Raw genomic sequence first — 24,201 nt, 5'->3', positions numbered from 1 at the left:
CTACTACTAGTAATAATAATATTAATATAATTAATAATAATAATGGTAATAGGCTAATAATAATTAAACCTGGCGTTTGGCCCTTTATCCATTAAAACGTTATATGTTCAACAGCGGAGGAATTCAGCCTATCTACCAAATACTGTTCAGAAAATGTTAAACAGCACCGAGAGGCCAATTGCTTAGTCGGACGTATCACAAAAGTTAAGCTTTGTACAAAAGGGGCGGTATAAAGCCCTATCAAGTGCACGCGGCTCCGCTCTTGTTCTATCTCTCGCGCTTCCGTCAATACTCTGCTTTTTTTTAACGTATATTACTTTTGTTTTATGTACATTTTTGCTCTGATGGATGGAAGCGTTATATGCAACTGAACTGCACCGCTCTGCGAGGGGTTTTCTCTGTACGCACCGGTTGGAAAAAGCCATTACGTGCCGGGGCAAAGGCTCTCGGGCTAATAATTTGAGCGGCGAAAATGCTCATTGTTCCGCGTCTGGGTTCGCGGTCTGATTGTACAGTCGCGTTTTCACCTTCGTTTTTATTAACTTTGTAAACATTGCCACGTTCTGTCTTGCGCAACGTTCTTGGTATCGCGTTCTTGCCATTTCCCCAGAGGCGACGTTTGAGGATATTTTCTAATGTTTCACAACGTTTAAAGAGCGTTGTCGCATAATTGCAAATTTCTATCTCGGATATTTCGGAGGCTGTTCGGATAGAAGAACCAAAGAGTTTGTCCTCTTGGCACAGTGGATAAAAGTGAACTGGTTGCGAGGTGGGACACAGTAAAGACGTGTTGGTCTGTCTCTGCTGTGCTTTGGACTGAAAATCCGGATTTTCCGTTTCTTGTCCTCTTTGGAAAATAACAGCAAAATAACTCAGGTGTCGCATTCTTTTCTGCTATCAAGCACTTGATTAGATCGTGCGGATATCAAATACGTTTCCGTCTCACTCCTCGGTCCTCTTCGTTCGCACAAAATCCGACAGACTCAGTGCGGAGTTGGTCGCACGGCAGAGCTACCGTAGGCTATGCCTAATATGCTTGCAGTTGTTACAAGCATACACTTACCCTTAACAAGAAAGCGCTGTGCAATTTAAATGCGCACGGGGCTACATGGATCTGGTGGAATGCGCTATTTACGATCTTTTTCCAGTGTTCGCGTTCGCTGATAAAGATTCCGTCGTCCGGCGATTCATCCCTTTTTTTTTATTCTTCTTTTGGTTTCTCAACCCTCCGCACGCTCTCTGTAGCCGCTCCGCTTCGGGACCTTTTCTTGATTGTTGATTATGCCACTGGCGAAAGTTGTGCGTACCCCGGCGAAGGAACTGATCTACGGCTTTAACAGCTGAGTACAGTAGATGTTGTGTGGAGACTGGAAGCGGTGTAACTCGAGGCGGGGTTAAAGTTCAACTCTATGGAGCGGCGAAGCGCTCGTTGCAGTTCGCAGAGTTGGAAATGTGAAAGCAAGGAGCAGGCTTGATTTTTTTTCCCTCTCTCTCCCTTCTCTCTCTGTCTCTCTCCTTTTTTTCTTTTCACACACGGACACAACCACCACGCACACACATACACATACACACACGTACACGTACACATACACATTTACATATACACATCACTTAACATACATAAACAAGCAGACGCTCTGTACAGGCAGACACACCTTACAAATCCAAAATAAAACACAGAAGGCATGTATTCTCCGCTATGCCTAACACAGGTAAGCCAATCTTTCTTCTGTAATTCATAATATGTGATGCATTCGGGTTATTTTCTATGCTGGGGTGGGACAGCGCGATGTGGGCTATTGCGTTGCTTAAGACAAGTAACTTTGTGTGCAGTGTGCATTCCAGGTCTGACAGAGCCGTCTGTACGAACTACCACATGGCGTATGGCGCCTAGCGCGTACAAATGCACACATGTCTATTTGTCTATTTTCCGTTGGATTTTTTTATTTATTGTGCCGAGTATCGCGTTGTTTAATTAAATTAGTGAAATTTGCATGACTTTTTTGAGATCTAGGATCCTTCTGCAGAATACAAAACTAAACCGAAATCAAAACCCGAATAGCCTAATGGCACGCGCGTGTTGATATCTATGAAAACTTGCTTAATTATTATTATTTTTGCTTGTGTGTACTTTTTCAGTTGATTATTGCGTAAAGTGAATTTACTAATAAAACCCACCGGCCACACTTTAAATGTGAATTGCACTGAGCTGTCATTGACTAGCCTATTTATTTTTTATTTAGATGCGGGAATATAAATACCTATCGGCATTTTATCACTTCTACATCAGTACGTGAGCGGTGAAGTAGGCTATTGCTAAACATAATAGTTGTGGTAGGTTGGTTACAATATGCACTTTATAAAAATAAAAATAAATCTATTAAGAAGAGAGCTTGAAGATATGGGCTAAGAGATGTGTTTCTGAAGTAGACGCAACACTTTTCAAACTAATAAACTAGGAACTTTTCTGTAGCCATGTGCACTACAACCACACGAGATTTGGCCATATAGCTTACCTGTAATAATCCTTGTTTCTGTAAATTGATATTCACTTAGGAGACTTCTGGCGATATTTGTGAATGGTCTGCGAAATACTAAACCTGGAATTTCTATGAAATAGAAAAACACAGTGCAATGGGTGTTGTCGAAGATTTTATAAAAAACAATGTCTGCTTTATTAAAAAATATTTGGTTATCATACTGTGAAAAATACGTGTAGCCTATTTTGTAACTATTATAATACCACATAATGTGTTAATTTGGAAGACAAGCAACTTCTTGCATTACCCCGACTCTGTTGCTGTCAGTATGAGAGGCCTTTTATGAAATAATATGGATTTTATCCCTCAGTAGGTATTAATTTAGTGTTTTCTTGTTGGGGGGCTCTTTCACGGCATTAGTGTTGTTATTTTTTTGTAAATTTGCGCGTATTTCTGAAGAGCCCAGAAATGAAAACGAAAGGAGAGATTATGGAGTCCGCCAAAACGCGAGTTCCAGCAAGGCGCGCGCATGCTTTTATCCGTTACTGTGTGCGTCTAGGATTCCGGGGGTAAGTTGAGGTGACAGAACTACAGACCTCACTAAAATAAATAAAAATTAGAAATAAATAAAGAAACAAATATATGGTAATATACCGGAATCGCAGAGCATTCTAAGGGATATCACTTTCCATTAGAATTATTGTTGTCTTATTTCTCTTGCTTTTATTAATTGAAAGGCTGCATATTTAGGCTGTTGGAATAATTCCTTTGTCAGCCTTTGTGTTTCACACAAATCACGAACTAAACTTCAGCAACACTATTAATTGGAGGTTAAGTGAAGGATACATACATTATTAACTAATATAAAGTTAAAGCACAGGTCACAGGATTCTTGTTTGCTGTGGTCCTTGCGATTGCATGACGTAAGCTTAATAAGGCAGTCTTGGAGTTTGTGTAATTTATAATGCCTGCTGGATGTATGTTAGTTAGATTTGTGTTGTGTTGTTTCCATGACCTTGGTGCACTTGGCCTCTTCAAAGACAAAAAAAGTCCAAACATATTTTTGTTATCTTACCAGCTTGCCCAATTAATTGTCCAAATTCCCTTTTTTTTTTTAGTATTTTCATATTTGGTCTTTTGGGGGAAAAATGTGTGTTGTGTGACTATTCTCCTCGCTCTCTGTTTCTATTGGCCCTACCTTGGTGGTGATGCTCAGTGACACCCACCTGGCCTATTGCTACAGGTTCCACTGCCACTGTGTTTACCATCATCCTCTCTGGTAATTTCGGATGAAGACAGATGCGTCTCTTAGTCCTTATTCGTTGTCCTTCTGTTTTTAATACGTGAGTCACCTTGAGGGTGAATTAAAGTGAAATCATTTTAAAATCGTTAGACGATAGCCATGGATGCGCTGATCACATTTCTGCGCTGTATATTTATTTATTCCTCATTTATGCAATTATTAGAATATCAATTTACCCAGTTATGAGGGAACACACCACATTTACAGTATCTTTATTTATGAAACAGACCTTGCTCGAATTTACAAGCATATGTTTTAAACGGTTAGAATTTCAAGATGCCACTTTCCATTGTTTGAAAGACAGTTTATTTGCACAAACGTATTACAGGAGTAAGGAACGATTATTGCTGATGTCTTTTGGGGATAGGGTTTGAATTTTCTATTTAAAGCTGTTGTGAAGGCCTTTGAGTTGAGCCTTTCCATATAATGTAGGCAAATATCTTATATCTTTTAACCACTCTGTAGCCCAATTTAAACCACACTCATGAGCAAAGAACCTGTATAATTCAATGTTTGATAGAAAATCTTAAAATCTGGGGGTACAACACCCAAAAGTAGACAGGAAAGGTTTTTTTGTTAATTTATGTTTCTTCATTATCGTTCTGCTTAATTCCTGAAGTTTGCTGTAAATATGTAGATCTCTCGCTGAGCTGCACGTGAAAGAACGATGACATAGCAAGCTTATTTACATAATCAAGAATTGGAAACATGTTTTTCTATTCTCAGTTGCATAAGGAACGACATACCTTATATTTCTCCAATGCATTACCTCCACGTTGGATATTGTATATCACTCCATTAAAAATGGCCTTTGGTCATCTTCCATAGTCTGTTTTTCACATTGAAAATTTCATGAAAATAACAGAACCTGTGTGCTAAAATTCATTCTGATGTGAAGCGCCAAATCTTTGGTTTGTGGAGGTGCACGTGGTGTTAAGGGCAGGGGCCGGGGGGGGTGAAATTATTCTCACATTTGCGCTCTTCGACAGTGCAAGGTGAGCAGGGAAAGTCCCGAAATGGACAACTCTTGCACAGAAAACCCCGCTGTCTGTTTGCAGCAGACGCTGCAGCAATGGCCGAGAAACAGCTGAGAACGCTTTGATTCGCTGACATCTCATTTGACCCTTTATGATCAGAGTTAGCTGCCAGTGTAATCTGTGTGTGTATGTGTGTGTGAGAGAGAGTGTGTGTGTGTGTGAGCGAGAGAGAGAGAGAGAGAGTTTATTTCTGCAGGGACACAGCCAGAGGAGAAAGTAAACTCTGTTGACTCTTTCATAATTAGTTCTGTGTGTTGTGGTTCTGGTAGCGTGGGTGTCGATAAAAGGGGGATTAGCATCATTTGTGTTTAAGATTACAGTTATTTATGAATTGTTGCAAGAGGCCCTTTATTTGGAGCCATTACATCTGTCAGCAAGGTGAGCTGAAAGAACTCACAGCTGGAAGTTTAGCTAAGGAGAGCAGCGTTGAGACGTGTGTACGCGTCACACTCGTCTCACTGAATACGTTCAGCAGCGGACGTGTCTTATGCAGACGTAAGCGTGGATGTGGTTACGTCTGAAAATAAACATAAAAAATGGATGTTGTTTGATATAATGATGTTTAGCTGGGAAAACCCACACAGAATAACAGATGAATTAGCTACACTCAATTAAAATATGCCAATACCTATTTAGAAGTAATATTTAATAGCAGTGAATATTATATTGCTTTGAGAGTCAGTGTGGACAGTTTGGGTATTTTATTCACGAAAGTTTAATCTAACTTGAAAGAATGCTTTTTACAGACTGTACTGGAAGAGGCTTGTTTGACATTCAGAGATACTTCTTCCACAATTCTTCAGCTGATTATTCAAAGTGAATGATGATATGTGCATAGGCAGAAGGCACGGGCTTTGTAAAGTATACACAGCTGAAGTATTAATGCTGGTAGGGGGGTACGTCTTGAGGTGAAGCCAGGGACCAGATCTCCCCTGTGCTGAAAACCGCTTGGACCGCCCGGCCCTGTTCTCTCTAAACCCCTCTATCCGCCCAACGCTTCCATACGCACGCTCTTAAACTTCTGGAAACTAAATGAAATCCACACATTCTTTTACCCGGACAGTGCCACAAGGTTCACGTAGTTCCCTGTGATGTCTGTGCTTGATTTTTGTAATTTGTTAATTTTCTCAATTTGCAGTGTAAATTGCAGTTTGCGAGTTGTGTTTTGAGTCCAGACTTTCTCAGGAAACGGAGCAGCAGAAGAGAGCAGTGCTTTAAGCACAGCATGCAGTGTGTGTGTGGTATACGTGCGTGCGTGCATGCGTGCGTGTTTATGTCTATGTATGTATGTGTGCGTGTGTTTGTGAGTGTGTGTGCGGTGCGTGTGTGTGTGCATGCATGCATAGCAGCAGTAGTATGTTGTGGCTCTGCAGGCTTGTGGTGTGTGTGTGTGTGTATGTGTGTGTGTGTGTGTGCGCGTGTGTGTGTGTGCATGGCAGCAGTAGTATGTTGTGGCTCTGCAGGCTAGCGGTGTGTGTGTGAGGTGGAGATCGACGTGGCTCTGCAGGCTTGTGGTGTGTGTGTGTGTGTGTGTGTGTGTGCATGCATGCATAGCAGCAGTAGTATGTTGTGGCTCTGCAGGCTTGTGTGTGTGTGTGTGTGTGTGTGTGTGCGTGTGTGTGTGTGTGCGCGTGTGTGTGTGCATGGCAGCAGTAGTATGTTGTGGCTCTGCGGGCTAGCGGTGTGTGTGTGAGGTGGAGATCGACACTGAGGCAGAAGTCTCCCCCGTGCAGCCGAAACCTTGACGTGTGTTTGCCGCTGCCCCTGCCGTTTTCATTAAAGTTTTCAGAGTTTTAACATGATTTAAGGATCTGTTCCATGAAGGCAGTAAAACTTAATAGCGGAGCTAAAGTAGCTTACACCACATTTTTCTCCTGTTCGGCCCGCAGAGTTAGCTGCGCGTCTGAGTCGTAATCTGTTTGAACCTCAAGGTTTAGTGTCACGGCTTCCGACGCCCCACGGCTTGAAGAACGTATCTCATCATTTTATTAGAGTAGTGTTGTATTTTTTATTTTTTTACTAAGTTCGTGAATTACTGCGCACCCCTCCTTACGATAATTGCTTACACAATGTGCTTGTACAATTAATAATATCGGGAGACCATTTGGGGTCCTTTTCTTGAAAGTGTGGGTCCCTAGTTGTGACTGACACTTTTATTAGCGAGTGTGCCGTGTCTATACTTTTAATGGCATGGAGCTGCCCGTCATGTTCTCAACACAGCAGCAATGGGGACCTGTTTCGGGAGTTCTTTCCGAAGCCAGCAATAAGCGCCGTATTCTATCTTTAATAATTTCAATCTGCTATTTCAGTATCGTATACAGACAGTTCTGTGTGGCATACATTAAAAAAAAAACAAAAAAAAAAAACAATAAAATTTTGATTTATAAAATAGCAGAAATAATTCCCGGCGAAGGGGAGAGGAGCGTTTCTCGGTCGGCGTTTGTGAGCCGTAGGGCCCGTCTCTCGGCGGAGTGTTTTCACGCGCTTTACTGTGACTCTGGAATTTAGCCAGCGGTTTGTATTTAGCCTGGGTCCCGCTCGGTATGTAGCCGCGCCGCCGGGGTGTGTTTCCCCGGGTCCCGCGCGCTGGTGGAGGGCACCGCACCGGCCGCCGGTCTGGCCCGCGTCAGCCCCACACTGGGAGCTCCACACTGGGGGGAGCACTGGGGAGAGGGCGCGCCCACTGTACCCATCGTGTGGGAAAAGTGCACTGCGGAAGACGCACGCAAACACACCCCTCGCCCGACCCTGTGCCCGTAGCTAGTTGGATTCTTCTTCTGTGGTACTCGTGCTGCTCGGTGTAGCGTGTACTGTAGTGTGGCCCGTTTTTGGCACGAGGACTTCAGTCGTTCAGTCGTTTCTTTTTTTTGTGCTTGCATACGTGCCGCATGTAAGCCCCCGTGAACGTTGTTGTTTACAGTCCTATTTTTATCAATGCAATGTTAGTATTGGATTTTATAATATTTAAATTGCTATATCGTTAGTAAGCGTTAACAGCTACCTGGATGGGGAGATTTTGTGGGTATTTTATATTGTGCTCTTTGGGCTGTAAAGGAGCTATTGTGCTACATATTCATCTTACAAACAAATGCGGTTAAATAAACTCCAAAAAGATTCATTTTTGGCACGTATAATTCTATGAGAATCTGGAATGTAGATTTTGAAAGGGATGTCGCCTGGTATTCACATTAAAAGAGTAAAAACAGAATGTGTATGAATATTACTGAACAGCTTCAGTATACCGTGGGTGCACATGCAGAGATTAGTTATCAAATGCTGTAAAAAATGATTTATTTTACCCACATCCTGTATTGGACACGTGGTGTTAATGCACACATTCTATACCTGTGCAGTTTAGAGCATGTGAGTTCATTATTTAGTGGCATTCTTGATACTGCATGCAAATGAGAGAAGATGACTAATTTGTTTATGTCCTATATTTGATCAAAACGCACAGATCAGAAAACGAGGAGACTCACAGGGAAGACAGACCTGTTATTTTATTTTATAGTCATGACTGTAGGGCCTTCCATTTTAAATGATAATAAAATAATCCTTTTAACCATGAACTCACTCTGCCACGTTGTGTATTTAGAATACATGTGCGCTCATAGTTATGCAGATCTATCACGTTCATGTCGAGCGTCTCAATTAGTGTTTGTGTATCTTGTGCCTACAATTTTGTCTTTGAACATTTGTGTGTGCTTGTGTGTGTGAGTTAGTGTATATATGTATGTGTGCGTGTGTGTAAGAGAGAGAGACTTTGTCTTGGCAGGGGGTAATGCATGACCGAGATATGTGTCAGGTGAAAATAAAATAAATAATCATTTTAGTTGACATAAACTAAGGATTAGGCCTAGATTAGTTTATTTTTCGGTCCAGTTTCTGAAGTTCACTCATGTACAGTATACGTATCCATGGTAGTTGTGTTTTTATAATTTCTGCTATATGTTTGTTCTGTGTCTGTTTTATATGATCTGTGGAGGACTCTTGGTGACGGGCCAAATCGTGCCAAAAGTGGGCCCTTTTTTTTCTCCCAGTGGCAGGTGTACACAGCAGCCACTGTGATTTACAATTCAGCCATGTTCTTCACGGACAAAAAAAAAGGCAGCTATTAAAATAGCTCTCGCGCACAAAGTTTTGGCGTATGTTAGGCTAACGTTAGCGAGAGGGAAAGCTCGGGGCGGACATTTGCATGAGTCTCTACGCCGCGGCGATAAAAATAGATAGCGCTCCGTTTTGCCTCTCTGTTATTGTTTTTCCTCTGTCCTGGCAGACCCCCACAGACCGGCATTCTTGCCAGACAGCCAAGACGTGGCCGAGAAGGCCTTATTTCACACCGCGCTCTCTCTCTCTCTCTCTCTAGCCTCGAAAAAACAAAAAACGCTTTTTCATTCGCGAGCGCGGCCTCACTCGCGCTAGGCGCTGAAAGGGCTTAAACGCAAATATAAATAAATGTAAAAAAAAAGAGAAAAGAAACTGTTAAAAATGGACACTGGGTTTGGGAATGTGCGTGTGATATTTCTGTTGGCCCTTATGACCGAATGTTGTTGCGATTAATTCCATTCAGCATAAATTATTACACACGGACTGATGAATATGCATTTTCTTTGCATTTATTTGACGATACGTTTATTTAAAAATGTACAGACGGCTTTTCTGTTTTCTCCTGCATTTCACACGTTTATTTGAGACCAATTGGCTGTAGTTTGCTAACCGAAACGTGCAGTTATGAATACTTCCGCTGCATGTTCTAATGACGGGGCGGCCTGTAGCCTAGTGATTTAGGTACATGACTGGGACCCGCAAGGTCGGTGGTTCGATCCCCGGTGTAGCCACAGTAAGATCCGCACAGCCGTCGGGCCCTTGAGCAAGGGCCCTTAAACCCTGCATCGCTCCAGGGGAGGATCGTCTCCCGCTTTAGTCTAATAAACTGTACGTTCGCTCTGGATAAGAACTAGCCAAATGTCATTAAAAAAATAAAATGTGAAACGTAACGTTAACTAACGGCGCGTTCTCTCCGCAGGACGAGTTCCATCCCTTCATCGAGGCCCTGCTCCCGCACGTGCGCGCCTTCGCCTACACCTGGTTCAACCTGCAGGCGCGCAAGCGCAAGTACTTCAAGAAGCACGAGAAGCGCATGTCCAAGGAAGAGGAGCGCGCGGTGAAGGACGAGCTGCTGGGCGAGAAGCCCGAGGTGAAGCAGAAGTGGGCCTCGCGCCTCCTGGCCAAGCTCCGCAAGGACATCCGGCCCGAGTTCCGCGAGGACTTCGTGCTCACCGTCACGGGCAAGAAGCCGCCCTGCTGCGTGCTCTCCAACCCCGACCAGAAGGGCAAGATGCGGAGGATCGACTGCCTGCGCCAGGCCGACAAGGTGTGGCGGCTGGACCTGGTGATGGTGATTTTATTCAAAGGTATTCCCCTGGAAAGTACTGACGGCGAGCGGCTGGTTAAGTCCCCGCAGTGCTCGAACCCCGGGCTCTGCGTGCAGCCCCACCACATAGGAGTGTCGGTTAAGGAGCTCGACTTGTACCTGGCCTACTTCGTACACGCGGGTGAGTGCCTCTCTCTACCTTCGACCTGTTTGTCCCTAGGTTGTGTCGACGTGACGCTAGCTGTGTTTTAGAGCCCTGTATGATTCCCCCCCACCCCCCCACCCCCCCTGTGTGTGAAGGTCTCGAGTCGTCACTGTGCCCAGTTTTATTTGAGTCGTGTCTTTTGAGCTTAAAACACTTGGGGTTCAGGGTTCAGTGTTTTTACGGGGAGCGGGGATGTCGCTACGATTTATGTGGTGAAACCCTTTGCCAACCCTTACTCTGAAGAAGTATTTCTGAGTAACGCACTCTTTTACATTAGCATCTCATTTGACGCACCAATTCACCAACACAGAAAGATCTATCAGTACACGGAGACCAATCTTGCACATAAATTGATTGATATTGATGTAGTAGGGGGATGATATCCTATTTGCGGGCTCATGGAAACATGTGTAATATATGTGCAATAAAAATGTGATGTATTTGGAAGGGGAAAAAAATAATTGACTAGCTCCTTCGATGTTTCTGTGATACCACTGGCAGTCCCAAAGCACTTCCACTGTTCTGTATCCAGACATGAATGTTATCTGCTCCAGACAAAATATATTTCATCAATGGTCAATAGAGTAGCAATGGAGGTAAGGCTGAGAACAGTGCCAAGTTCCTGTTACTGGTCATCCACACGCTGGGTCCTCAGCCGGACACTTTCTTCAGGAAACACTGGGACTGCCCAGTCAGTCCGCGGGTTATTGTTCGGGCTAAAAAGCTCATTATTTATATTCTGATAGGCTGTGAATGTTTTCAAAACAAATTATCGGAAGATAAGCAATTAGGTCTTTTTCTTTTTTCTGTTGTTGTGCAGATGAAAGTTTTCTGAGGAAGTGCGAGGGGGAAAAAGCAGCAGTGTTTATCCCTCTGCTCTGACGGGGGGGGGGGGGGATAGTTTCTCCTGTGTAACTCGGGAGACCCAGTTTAACTTAATTTACCACTGTCCAAGTCCACTTCAGGTGCGGACTAGCACTAAGGTGAATGATTGGTTGGCTGATTTATTCCAAATACGTGCCTCGTTGCTGTGTGCTAAATAATGGAAGTGCGTGGACCGGACTCAGGACAAAAGGCTTTTTTAAACATCGCTCGAACCAAATCAGAATATATTAGGTTTAATGCAGGTAGATGTTAGTGCCTTAATTTGCACAATTTTCCCCGCGCAGAGTGTTAAGGCACTGTAAAGAAGCGATTGGACTTTATTTATGTGTAGTGCCAAGCTTTCAACCTTTTCATTACGTTTTATGTTAGACATCTGTGTGGCTATATGCGGGCTGTGTTTTTCTCTCCAAGAAAAGCACGGAAGAAATGCCCACTAGGTCCTGTTAAAATGTCTATAACTTCCCGCTTTGCCTTGTCTCTCTCCTGCCAACAGCTGCTATAATGTAGCAAAACTTGGATCAAACATTTAATGCTAATTTGCTGTTGCACTTCGTAAATAATGACTGATTAGATGTACAATTTAGTTCTAAACAAATATTTAAGATATTTATTTAAAATATTTAACAAGACAAGCCGTGATCTTGAGGGGCTGTCATTCATCTCAAAGCTAGTTCTTTGTTTCTGACAGGAATCCCAGCTTGTAGCAAAGTGAGGAAACGCATTGTTTGCTGTAAACTATTAGCTAAACTATTCCTGTTTTGAAATGTGGGCATTGACAGAAAGGCCCTTTGTCTCTCAGAACAACAGTGCAGAGTAAGAGGATGGAAAAATGAAGTTAGTTTACTCAGCTAGTTGTTGGACATATTTACTACATCAGTAGGCAGATAAACGTAAGCCTTATATTAAAAAAAAAAAAATGTATAAGTTTGCTCATAATCACCTACCTTTAACACACTTAATCAATACTAGCATATTTCTTTAGCATTTTGCATAATTAAATAAGTAAGCTATTGTGAATATCTACTGCATGTCATCTAAAAATGTGAAATTGTGAAATTCAGAAAGTGCTTAGTAAAAAAAATATACATGCACAGCTATCCTTGGTCATTGATATAGGTTTACTAGTTAGTCATCAGTGTGTTCATTTCATTGACTTATTTCACACGAGCAGTAATATGGAGAACAGAGAAAATAACAATCACAAATTCAGTCGTGGTCTGAACTTCAGTTGGCTAGCTAGTTAGCTGGCATCGTGGCCGACCTCTTGATCGGTGTATTGTCTGTCCACCAACTGTTGTTCTGCGGGCTCATAATGGTTGTTAAATGGCTGTGTTGTCCTATCATTACGAAGCATATCGAATCATTCTGTAATACATTTGAAAATACATTTTGTTAAAATGCCGAAAATGTAGTTTTCATATTTTCAAACTTTCATGACGTGAAAAACTGTTTTGTTTTTAATTCCAGTGTCTGCTGTCAAATTAGGGTCTCGGTTTTTTTTTATCAAAGATAGCGTAAGAAAGATAAGAGTAGTGAATTATTTACTGGTATTGTAGTGGTGTTGTGTGAGGCCTAAGAGACGGGCTCGCAGCGTTGACTGAAAAGGCTCGGCCTCACATCGCCTGCATTTAGCTGATCTCGGTTTTTTTGGGGGCGTTTTTTTTTTCTTTCCCTCCTTTTTTTGGCAACCCTCCGTAAAAAGTTTTGTGTAGCGCCTGGAGCCAGGCTTTCTTTATTTTCCAAACGATGCGGCCATGTGACTCGAAAGCCCTGCCCGAAAAACCACAGCCTGCAGTGAACCGTGGGCCTGGCGAACCGCAGAACCCATTATAGCCGCGCGAGTTTACAGCGTACAATACTGAGTACCACGACTGGCCAGCATTATAACACTACAGTACTGAGTACTACGCCTGGCCAGCATTATAACACTACAGTACTGAGTACTACGACTGGCCAGCATTATAACACTACAGTACTGAGTACTACGACTGGCCAGCATTATAACACTACTGTACTGAGTACTACGACTGGCCAGCATTATAACACTACAGTACTGAGTACTACGACTGGCCAGCATTATAACACTACAGTACTGAATAATACTACGACTGGCCAGCATTATAACACTACAGTACTGAATAATACTACGACTGGCCAGCATTATAACACTACAGTACTGAATAATACTATGCCTGGGCAGCATTATAACACTACAGTACTGAACAATATTACACCTGGGCAGCATTATAACACTACAGTACTGAGTACTACGACTGGCCAGCATTATAACACTACAGTACTGAATAATACTACGACTGGCCAGCATTATAACACTACAGTACTGAGTACTACGAATAGCCAGCATTATAACACTACAGTACTGAATAATACTATGCCTGGGCAGCATTATAACACTACAGTACTGAGTACTACGAATAGCCAGCATTATAACACTACAGTACTGAGTACTACGACTGGCCAGCATTATAACACTACAGTACTGAATAATACTACGACTGGCCAGCATTATAACACTACAGTACTGAGTACTACGAATAGCCAGCATTATAACACTACAGTACTGAATAATACTATGCCTGGGCAGCATTATAACACTACAGTACTGAATAATACTATGACTGGCCAGCATTATAACACTACAGTACTGAATAATACTATGCCTGGGCAGCATTATAACACTACAGTACTGAGTACTACGAATATCCAGCATTATAACACTACAGTACTGAATAATACTATGCCTGGGCAGCATTATAACACTACAGTACTGAATAATACTATGCCTGGGCAGCATTATAACACTACAGTACTGAATAATACTATGCCTGGGCAGCATTATAACACTACAGTACTGAACAATATTACACCTGGGCAGCATTATAACACTACAGTACTGAATAATACTATGCCTGGGCAGCATTATAACGCTACAATACTGAAGAATATTACACCTGGCCAGCATTATAACAGATACAATACTGAAGAATACTACACCTGGTCAGGATAATAACATGTACAATACTGAAGAATACTATACCTGGTCAGGATAATAACATGTACAATACTGAAGAATACTACACCTGGTCAGGATAATAACAAACGAACACACCTCCTCATTCTCTACAGTGTCTGCCCTGCTTGCCCTTTTGCTGATTTTCATCAAAAAATATATTTGCAAAATGTAAAATTTTTTACAGATAATTTACAGTACGTTCAATTATTTTTTTAACAAGTCGATCAAGGGAAGGTGATTAATATTTAAAATGTTTTTTTTGTTTTTTCCCTCATTGCTGTAGTGAACCACCATACCTAATTATCTTGCTTTTGGTATGCGATCAAAAGTAAACATGAAAAAAAACAAAAACATCTAAACCAAATAGATCAGTTGGCATCAAAATATTCCGATATGTGAAAAAGCTAATTTTATTATAACTGCACCGTACAATCCTCCCAGGAACCAGCTTTTATTGAGTAATGCAGTACCTGGAGTATATTCCGTTACCTCGTCTTTAAGTCATGTAATTACACTCTTCTTTCCCCAAAAATACCGTAAGCTGACGAGACACTGTGACCTTGTTCTGCTTTTGAGCATTTCGGGTTTGGTGCTCGCTCTTGGAATTTGCTAATTCACAATGAAAACATGCGGTCATTCTTACCCACGCTTAACCCTAACGCTTTCGGCTGTGTTCTGAAAATGGCCAGTGTGATGTGAACTACGTGTATCTCTGTGAAAGAGAGCGTGTTTCTGGGCCGGTTAGCGGTGGTGAACATGGCTAGGGCTGATAGGCAGTAGGGGATCCTTCTCCTCTCTGCTTTCCCTCACGAGGAAGAGACAGAGCTCCGTTTCACCAGGCAAACAGCACCTTAATTACAATCATTTCCTCTCGCAAGCAAATTGTTTCACTGAGGCCAAACTGCCATGAAAAATGTGCCTCTTTTAGAAGCGCACAGTGCCTCCTTTTCTATTGCTGAGAAAAGAACGGTCGCTGTCGTACGTTATTGCTTTGTTTTCGTAAAAAACAAAAACAAAAGTAACAATAGTTTTTTTAATGTAAAAAAAGCAATGTCTGGAGTTTAGTAGTGTTAGCGTTTGCAACATTAGCATTTGAGTTTGTCGAGCTTTCGGTGTGAAAACCCCCCCCCCCCCCAAAAAAAACGCTGACCCTTTCTTGTCTTGGTGAAAATCGGTACAAGGAACAGGCGACAGGCTCTGTTGCTAAAACAAATTTTCCTCTGGCCTAGAAAATCCTCCCTTTAGATGTTCTCAAAGCCTATTCACAAGCTTTTTGCCCTGCTCATGTTCCAATCATCCAAGTAGGAGATTTTATTTGATCTCCACGGCGCACAAGAGGTGTCAGAGCAAGAACAAGAGGGAGAAAGAGAGAGAGAGAGGAGGAGAGGGAGAGAGAGAGGGGAGAGAGAGAGACAGAGAGAGAGATAGGAGGAGAGGGGAGAGAGAGAGAGAGAGGGGAGAGAGACAGAGAGAGAGATAGGAGGGCACAGGGCGTGGATGTGCTCCCACCGCAGTGTTAACAGCACACTGCTTTCTCCCTCTCTCCCTTTCTCTCCCTCTCTCTCTCTCTCTCCCCTTCCCTCTCTCCCTCTCCCTCTCTCCCTTTCTCTCCCTCTCCCTCTCACTCGCTCTCTCTCTCTCTCCCTCCCCTCTCTCTCCTCTCTCTCCCCTTCCCTCTCTCTCTCCCCCTCTCTCTCTCTCCCTCTCCCTCTCGCTCTCTCTCTCTCTCCCTCTCCCTCTCTCTCTCTCTCTCTCTCCCTCTCTCTCTCCCTCTCCCTCTCCCTCTCTCTCTCTCTCCCTCTCTCTCCCTCCCTCCCCGGCGGATCGGGTTTCCTGCCGCTCTTATTTAAGGCAGTGGAGTGTGTCTGTAGCGCTCTTGATTAAAAGGCACGTGAAGAGACGCTGACCTCATGCCCAGCAGCCCAAGGTGGGGTTCCCGGGGCAGCCGGAGTCCGTAATTAAATTTATCCTCCACTGCTGCCATTGGCCTCATTACTTAGCCCTAATCTCCCTGCTACATATCAGCGCAGGGACAGGACGTTCTGCAGAGCCCTTCTCCAGCGTCTCCCTGTCAGAGACGCCTGTACACCGGCAGGGCACTTTTAAAAGAGGATCAAAACCAATCGATGAATCAAAAAGCGTGTATTTCCGAAGAAGAATAATGATTCAAATGAAATGTTTTCATTCTGCATTCCTTTATTAATATGAATGCACTGGTAATATTAGGGGGGGGGGGCAGTGTTACAATAGAAGTTGATAAAAACACAATAACAGAATAACCTGCTGTTTTAGTGTCAAACCAAGCTCGTTTCTAAATCTACACATTCTCTGCGCTGAATGTGTCAAGCTGAAATGTTTAGGTTGTTAAATTGCGGTTGTTTTATTTGCGTCTTGTCTGAAGGTTGTTCTGCTTGCCCATATAAAGCAGATGAACGCTGGTGAACACGCTGTTGACTGATATAACACAGCGGCCGTTTCTCAGGTCCGCAGGCTGCACGTTCTGATTGATGGAAAATAGCCGTTTTTTGGTGTAGTATTATTATTTTTTGTGCCCCCCACATCCATCTTAAAAGAAATGACTTCATACCCCCCCCCCCCCCTTCTCTCCAGAGTAAGAGATGAAGTCATGCCCTCCTCCCGTGTGTAACTGTGGAAAATGGCAGTTGGCCACCGCGCTCTTCTTTGTGTCTGTGTGTGAGGCTGTTCCCTGGGCACTGATCCCTAAAACACCGGCAGCAGCGCCCCCCCCGAAAAACCTGCCCCGGGACTGGGCCTGCGGGCTTGTCCCTTGGCAAAAAACACCACACGCACTCTCTAAAAGTGCCTAAAAATGTATGAATGCTTGTCGCTAGGGCGGTACCCTATAGGTGTATAAAATTCTACTCCTCGCCAGGAATATATCATTCATTTGCACTTTTTTTGTTGTTGTTGTAAATTTGACTAATTTCTACCCAAGGAGAACGTTACTGTACTTTCAGGGTACATTTGGGAAATTTGATCTTTGGATGCACCTCCACTGTCACGCGAGAGCCCATCTCGGACCCCGCGTCTTGCACCACGACCGCAGACGACGAAGAACGTTCTTCGTCTTCGTTAAGCGAAGCGTGGCATTTCGTTTCTCTTCCCTCCGTTTGAGTCATCGCCTCCGTCTCCGTTTGCAGACGAGACGTCGCGATTCTCGTCGGCGGTGAGCGCGGAACTCGTTCGCGCACATTCGCTCTCTCTGATGTGGCGACGGTGGTGTCAAGTTTACGCCGACTCGCGAGGGGGAAAAACTCTGTGTTCAGGACGGCGGGGAACGCTGCCAAACACTTTCGCTGCGTAACAAATTACTCTGATAATTTTCGGACAATTTGGAACGTATATAACCATAAACTACACAACTATACACCTATAAAAACAGCGGTGAGTTCCTTTTCTGTGTACAGTAGCGCTTTGGCTTGAATATTAGCGGTGAAAAATGGCCGGTTTCGACTTCGCTGCCAAACAGTGCAGCGTTCGTAGCTCTTCGGCTGCCTGGAGAAGCAAAAAGGCTTATGTTGCCATAGCGAGCGTGAAACTGCTTACACCTCACAGCCAAATCTAAATTATTTCAGCGAAATATGTCTTTTATTCCAAGAATATTCACTTATTTTGGCACGATAGGGTTTGTGAAATTCTTCAAACGGTCACAGGCGCAGGTTAATTATTAGTGTGTTTTTCCAGCCCAGTTGCTGCATTTCGAGGTTGACTTTGACTTTTGATAAGCAAATTCATGGCTAAGTTCAGATGTTGCTTTCTCACATTCAGGAATGGCTGTGCCGTTATTTTGGGACACAAGGCCTAAATCAGAAGAACACACGGGCGTGCCTTTCTGCCAGAGAGCGAGGGTTCAGAGGGGTGTGTGTGTGTGTGTGTGTGTGGGGAGGAGGGGAGGCTATAGATCACTTTTTTTTTGTTCCCCGGAATAATGACCCGTGTCACCCCGGCCGTCAGAAGCGCACATCAAACGTCCCGCTCTGAGAATGATGCGGTGTCGAAGGGGTCAAAGGTCGACGCCTTCCACCCGCCGGGAGCGGCGCGGCTAATTTACGGCCTAATTCTCGACCGGGCGCCGGGTGTCAGAGAGAGCGAGTGAGAGCAAGCGGGGCACGTGGGAAAGGTCAGGGCTTACGATGTTGGGGTCGCGACCTTATCTTCCAGCGTTTGACCCCTTAGGTAAACATCCTTTCTCATTAGCAGTCAGTGAAGCAGAAGTGGGGGAGGGGGGGGGGGGGGTCTCTGTGGTGGCTGTGACCTTTGACCCCCGGCTAATGCTGGTGACTTTGCATGGGAGGTACTGTGAGCGTGAGGGGGAGGGAGGGGGGAGGGGGACGGTTGTTAAACTTTGAATAAGTTAAACGTGTCTGACAGCCCCAGAGGTGCAGACTGATGTCAGTATAGGAGGGGCTTCTCTGCTCTCTACCTTCTTCTGCCCTCTCCACCCCTCTCTCTCTCTCTCTCTCTCCCACTCTCTCTCTCTTTCCTGCTTGTTTTTTTCCTTACAACCAGCCTCACCCAATCAAGCAGCCCAGACAAAGGCTCAGGAGGCTAGCTTCAAAAAAACGCCTTTTCTTTAATGTGCCTCTTTATTTCTCGAAGGCTGTGGAACGTTTCCAGGTACCAAGCAAACACAAACACAAACACAAACACAAACACAAACACAAACACAAAGAACATACATGGCGGTGTGTTTCTTTGGGGAGAAGCGTTAACGGACAGAGGAGGAATATTTGACCGTGACCGGTGACGGTTCGTGGGCCTGCTGGCTGGCTGGCTGCAGACAGGAAAGAGAGAGAGGGAGAGAAAGAGAGAAAGAAAGAGAGAGAGAGAGAAAGAGAGAAAGAAAGAGAGAGAGAGAGACGTCTCCTCAGGGCCAGTTGCTGGCACAGGGAGGAGCAGGGGCGTGATTCGAGGACCCCGTGTCCACGGAAACAAACCGGGTCGGACAGTAACGGGGCGCTGGGAGAAGCGCAGGAGCGAAAAACGCGGCTCCCTTCGCCTCGCGACGGCGGAGGCTCCCCGCTCGGACAGGCCTGCGCCCGTCGGCCGGGCTGCGGTCGCTGCGGCTCGGTCTGAACGCACACCGAGCTGGCGTCGCGCCCCGCGTTACCGCACAGAGAGAAACGCACCCGGCTCCCGTCCAACGTCCAGTGCGCTGCTTTTAATAAGAGCAAAACTACAGTAAAAAAAAAAAAAAACGCAATAATTCATTAGTTTCTTAATCTGCCACAGTCTGATGTCGGACTTGTTGTTCTGCGCGGTGCTGTCCGAACGCTCTGACACCTTAAATCAAACTGTTGTTTATTGAATTAAAGTGCGCTTCCATTCTTTTCTTTTCTTTTTTTTTTTTCCTTTTCCACCGCGCACAACACAATCGAAGGATATCGCTGGGCGAAAAAGATAACGTGGCACTCACTGGGCCCATGTGAAAATTTCCAGGAATGCCGATAGATATTTATATTGCGCTTACCTTACGTGACCTGGGCCGGGGCAACGAGCGAGCTGTTTGTGTGCGTTAACTTGTGACCCACTTCCCTTTGAGCTTTTAAAGGGATTTGCGCTACGTGTTGTTCTAAACTATTTAGCCGGGTGACATGCCTTCAAGGCGCGGCGTGCGCAGGTTCAGCCGAGGAAAGAGCTCGGGCGTGCGTTTGCGTGACCGCGCGAGACACGCGCGTGTGCGTGCGTCTGTGTCTACAAATCCAACGGAATAAGCTCTGCTCTTAAGCCTTCCAGGGATGTAGTAAAACTCTGTTTTGAGACGCAGCTTGTAGTTTGCAATTTCCTGGGATTTAACGCTGAGCCATTGTTGTAAATTGTTACATGATTAAGACGCGGAAGAAGAGGGGAGAGAGAGAGAGAGAAAGATATAATCGTTTCGGTTCTCTCCTAAAAAACGGGGCCCTAAACATGGCAGCTTTCTGCATGGCTACGGGGGTTTCTCTGAGAGTAATAAAATCTGCCGATATCTCCTGGCTGCTCTTGGCTGGGCTGGAGTTGCAGCCGGTTTATATTTCCCCTCCTTTCCACGGGCTGAGGAATAACAATAATTTGGAGCTATTTAAGGCGATTGTGGGGCAGACCGCAGCCTTTGTTGTGGTTACTGCAGTACACACTGTGGGCTGGGACACTTCCCTCCATTTTGAGCAGAGATGTTACAGCTGGGATCCCCCCCCCAATCCCCCCCCCAATCCCCCCCAATCCCACCGACTGTCCCACTACTGCTCTACCATTACTGCTGCCAGTGCTCCCATAGAACGCACACACACACACACACACACACACACACACACACGTACATACACACACACACACACATACACACACACACACACACACACACACACACGTACACACACACACACACACACACATACACACACACACACACACACACGTACACACACACACACACATACATACACACACACACACGTGTTCTCACACACACACACACACACACACACACATACGTGTGCTCACACACACACACACACACACACACTCTCACACACTCACACAACTTCATTAATTTAGACAGTTCCCTGAAGTACGTTTTTTAAAATTAAAAATTAACCGGACAGCACTGTACGCCGCTGTACTGGACTGCGCTCGTTGTTAAAAAGCATTTCTGCGTATTTCATGGTCATTCATAAAACGCGGCCCCCCTCCCTTCGTAGAGTTTTCTTTGGCTTTTAACTGGCGAATGGCATCCGATGGGCAGCGAGCAGATCATCTAATAACAAGGCCCAAAGTGTGCAGCAACCCCGCCGCAGAGCCTGACTGATGACACACAATGCAGTCATTTTTAATATTATTGGAGATGACCTTCCCCTGAACCAGCGCGCTCTCTCCCCGCGCCGTTATTGGATTAAAAAAGCAGATAGCGGATTCCTGCGCTGCAACACACTGTCAGATTTTGTCAAACAGCATTACCCCTCTGCGGTTAAACTTCTGACAAACCTGGCTGTGCTGCAAATTCAGGTAATCTCCTTTATGCGCATTGTCAACACTGATCTCTCTCGGCAATCGGCAGAAAGTCGCAGATGTGAACATATTTTTTCGGGCTTTGGCTGGGGAATAGAATGTTTGTGACACGGAGACCTTGACTGACTGTCCTGGTGATTTCTGCTGTCACTTGGGTTTTTTTTCTCGTCTGTTTCTTCTGTTTTATTGTTTGTGTCTCGGCCTTATTGTTACGGGTCGAGGTGGAAACACGTCAGCGCGTTCACAACGACGCTAATGCCTCTCAGATGTGGCACGTTACCGATATCATTGTTTGAGTTTTTTTTTTATTTGGGGTTCGGCTGTGTGTGTGTGTGTGTGGATGAATGAAGGGTTTAAACTGTTGAACCGCGGGGACCCAGTGGTGAGGGGTGAGGGGAACGGGCCACACTTTGATCCTGGGGTTCTCCGCTGTCCCTCTGCGTTGTATAACAGAGGGGCGGGAGGGGAGCTGGGGGCTGGCAGCGCTGAAGTTTTGCTCATTAATTCTGCATTAATGCCCAGCCGTGGCAGACTCTTCTCCGCGCTGAACACAAACTGCAATGAAAGATGCTGTTTGATGGCAACTGCTTTCTTTTCTTTTGTTTTGTTTTGTCACGTTTTTTTTAGGTTTTTCGTTTTTTTACTTCTTTGTTTGAGGGGTGACATTAAGCACAGGAGGTAAGAGAGGTCATCTGGATGTCGGAGGGTTGCCGGTTCGATCCCCTTCCCTGGGTGTGTCAAAGTGTCCCTGCGAAGACACCTAACCCCCAAATGCTCCCGATGAGCTGGTTGGTAGCCTGCATGGCATGTGTGAGTGTGTGTGTGAGTATGTGTGTGTGTGTGTGTGAATGGGTGAATGAGAGGCATTTGTTGTAAAGCGCTTTGGATAAAGGCGCTATATAAACGCAGTCCATTTACCATGTGTTTTGTGTATATTGTGCCCGTTCCAAAAGTAATCAACCATAAGCGCATATATTTGCGATTTAGATTTAGATTGAAGATTGGAAGGTTAAAGCATAACCGTTTGTCGGGTTGCCTCCATTTTGACTGTCTGCCCGGCGAAGCTTCCCGTTGGCACCCGCGGGCGTGTCGCGGCTAGTTTAAGACCGGCCGAACCCCAGAGTCATCCTGACTCCAAACGGGTTAAACCATATTAAACCTCGCCGGGGGGGGGAGACCTCTTCATGGCCCGGCCCATTCCGGCCCCCGTAAACGGGGGGGGGTGGGGGGGGGGGTGGACGTTTCTTCTTCTCGCTTTTGAACCGCTAACGGCTGAGAATGGAGTCTTTGTGTCCGCACGCCGTGCAACAAGAGCGCCATTGTCTTCAGCCCCCCCCGGCTAACGGGGCCTTAGCAGCCCGTATCGTACGCGCTCCGATTGCGTTAGCGCCCGGTGCTAACGGGGCCTTAGCCTCCTGCATCGCGCGCGCTCCGATTGCGTTAGCGCCCGATGCTAACGGGGCCTTATCCTCCTGCAACGGGGCCTTCATTGTATGATTGTCTGATTGTGCTAGCGCCCAATGCTAAAGGGGTGTTAGCGCCTGCTTCGTGCGCGCTCTGATTGCGTTAGCGCCCGATGCTAACGGGGCCTTCATTGCGTGATTGTCTCATTGTGCTAGCGGCCGATGCTAAAGGGGTGTTAGCGCCTGCTTCGTGCGCGCTCTGATTGCGTTAGCGCCCGATGAGGACTTCATTTGCATCGCGGGCAGGCGGCCCTTGTGCCTCTCTGGCCTGAGAGGGGCAAGCAGCACTAATCAGCTCATTACCTGCTGGGGTTTCTGTGGCCGCTCTCTGCCCGTTAACCCCCAGGGAGGGACAGAGAGACGAGTTTTAATCTACAGTGCAGTAGGTAACTCTCCCTCTGCACTGAATCTCTCTCTCTCTCATTCTCTTTCTCCCTCTCTCCCTCCCTCTCTCTAACTGTCTCTCTCTACGTCTCTCTGTCTCTCTCTCTTGCATTTCTCCCTCTCTCATTCTCTTTCTCCCTCTCTCTCTTCCTCCTTCTCTCTCACTGTCTCTCTCTATGTATCTCTGTCTCTCTCTCTTGCATCTCTCTCTTTCTCCCTCTCTCTCCCTCCCTCTCTCTCACTGTCTCTCTCTACGTCTCTCTGTCTCTCTCTCTTGCATTTCTCCCTCTCTCTCTCATTCTCTTTCTCCCTCTCTCTCCCTCCCTCTCTCTCACTGTCTCTCTCTACGTCTCTCTGTCTCTCTCTTGCATTTCTCCCTCTCTCATTCTCTTTCTCCCTCTCTCTCTCCCTCCCTCTCTCTCACTGTCTCTCTCTACGTATCTCTCCCTCTCTCTCTCCCTCTCTCCCTCTCTCTCTCTCATTCTCCGCACGCCGGACAGGTCGATCGGTTTGATAAAATATAACCGAGGACAAGGAGTGAGTAACGGAGAGAGAGAGAGGGAGGGAGGGAGAGAGAGAGAATTGGAAGGAAGTAGGGAGAGAGTGAGAGAAAGAATAGGGGTGAGGGAGTGAGAGAGAGAGAGAGAGAGGGAGGGAGAGCGTGACCGAGAGAGAACAGAAGGGAGAGTGAGAGAAAGAGAGAAAGAATGGGAGCGAGGGAGTGTGAGAGAGAAAAAGAGAATTGGAAGGACGGAGGGAGTGAGGGAGAGAAATGGGGAGAGAGATAGAGGGAATGAGAGGGAAGGAGGGAGGGAGAGGAAGAAAGGGAGAGAGAGAGGGAGGGAGAGAAAGAAAGAAAGGGGGTGAGAGAGAGAGAGAGAGAGATCTCTTGTGTCTGGTTCCTCCTCTCCCTGTAAAGGTCAGCTCTGCCCCACCACGCTCCTGGGCTCAGGAATGCGCTGTGGATTGGGATTTCTGTTGCCCCGCGGGAGAAAAGAGAGAGTTACTGTCTCTCTGGAGCTCTCAAA

General features: G+C 45.4%; 1 protein-coding gene across 1 annotated transcript in view; it reads left to right on the top strand.

The window, feature by feature from the left end:
- Positions 1-1,315: 1,315 nt before the first annotated feature.
- nfia (nuclear factor I/A) overlaps positions 1,316-24,201 on the top strand; it is a 173,334-nt gene continuing 150,448 nt past the window's right edge. The window contains 2 exon segments of the mRNA XM_061238709.1: positions 1,316-1,712; positions 9,847-10,375. Coding sequence (XP_061094693.1) covers positions 1,686-1,712; positions 9,847-10,375 — 556 coding nt within the window. The 5' untranslated portion in view covers positions 1,316-1,685.

This window comes from Conger conger, chromosome 4 (assembly GCF_963514075.1).
Source record: "Conger conger chromosome 4, fConCon1.1, whole genome shotgun sequence".
NCBI lineage: Eukaryota > Metazoa > Chordata > Actinopteri > Anguilliformes > Congridae > Conger > Conger conger.
The sequence above is the reverse complement of the archived record's forward strand: the minus strand, read 5'-3'. Positions and strand labels throughout refer to the sequence as shown.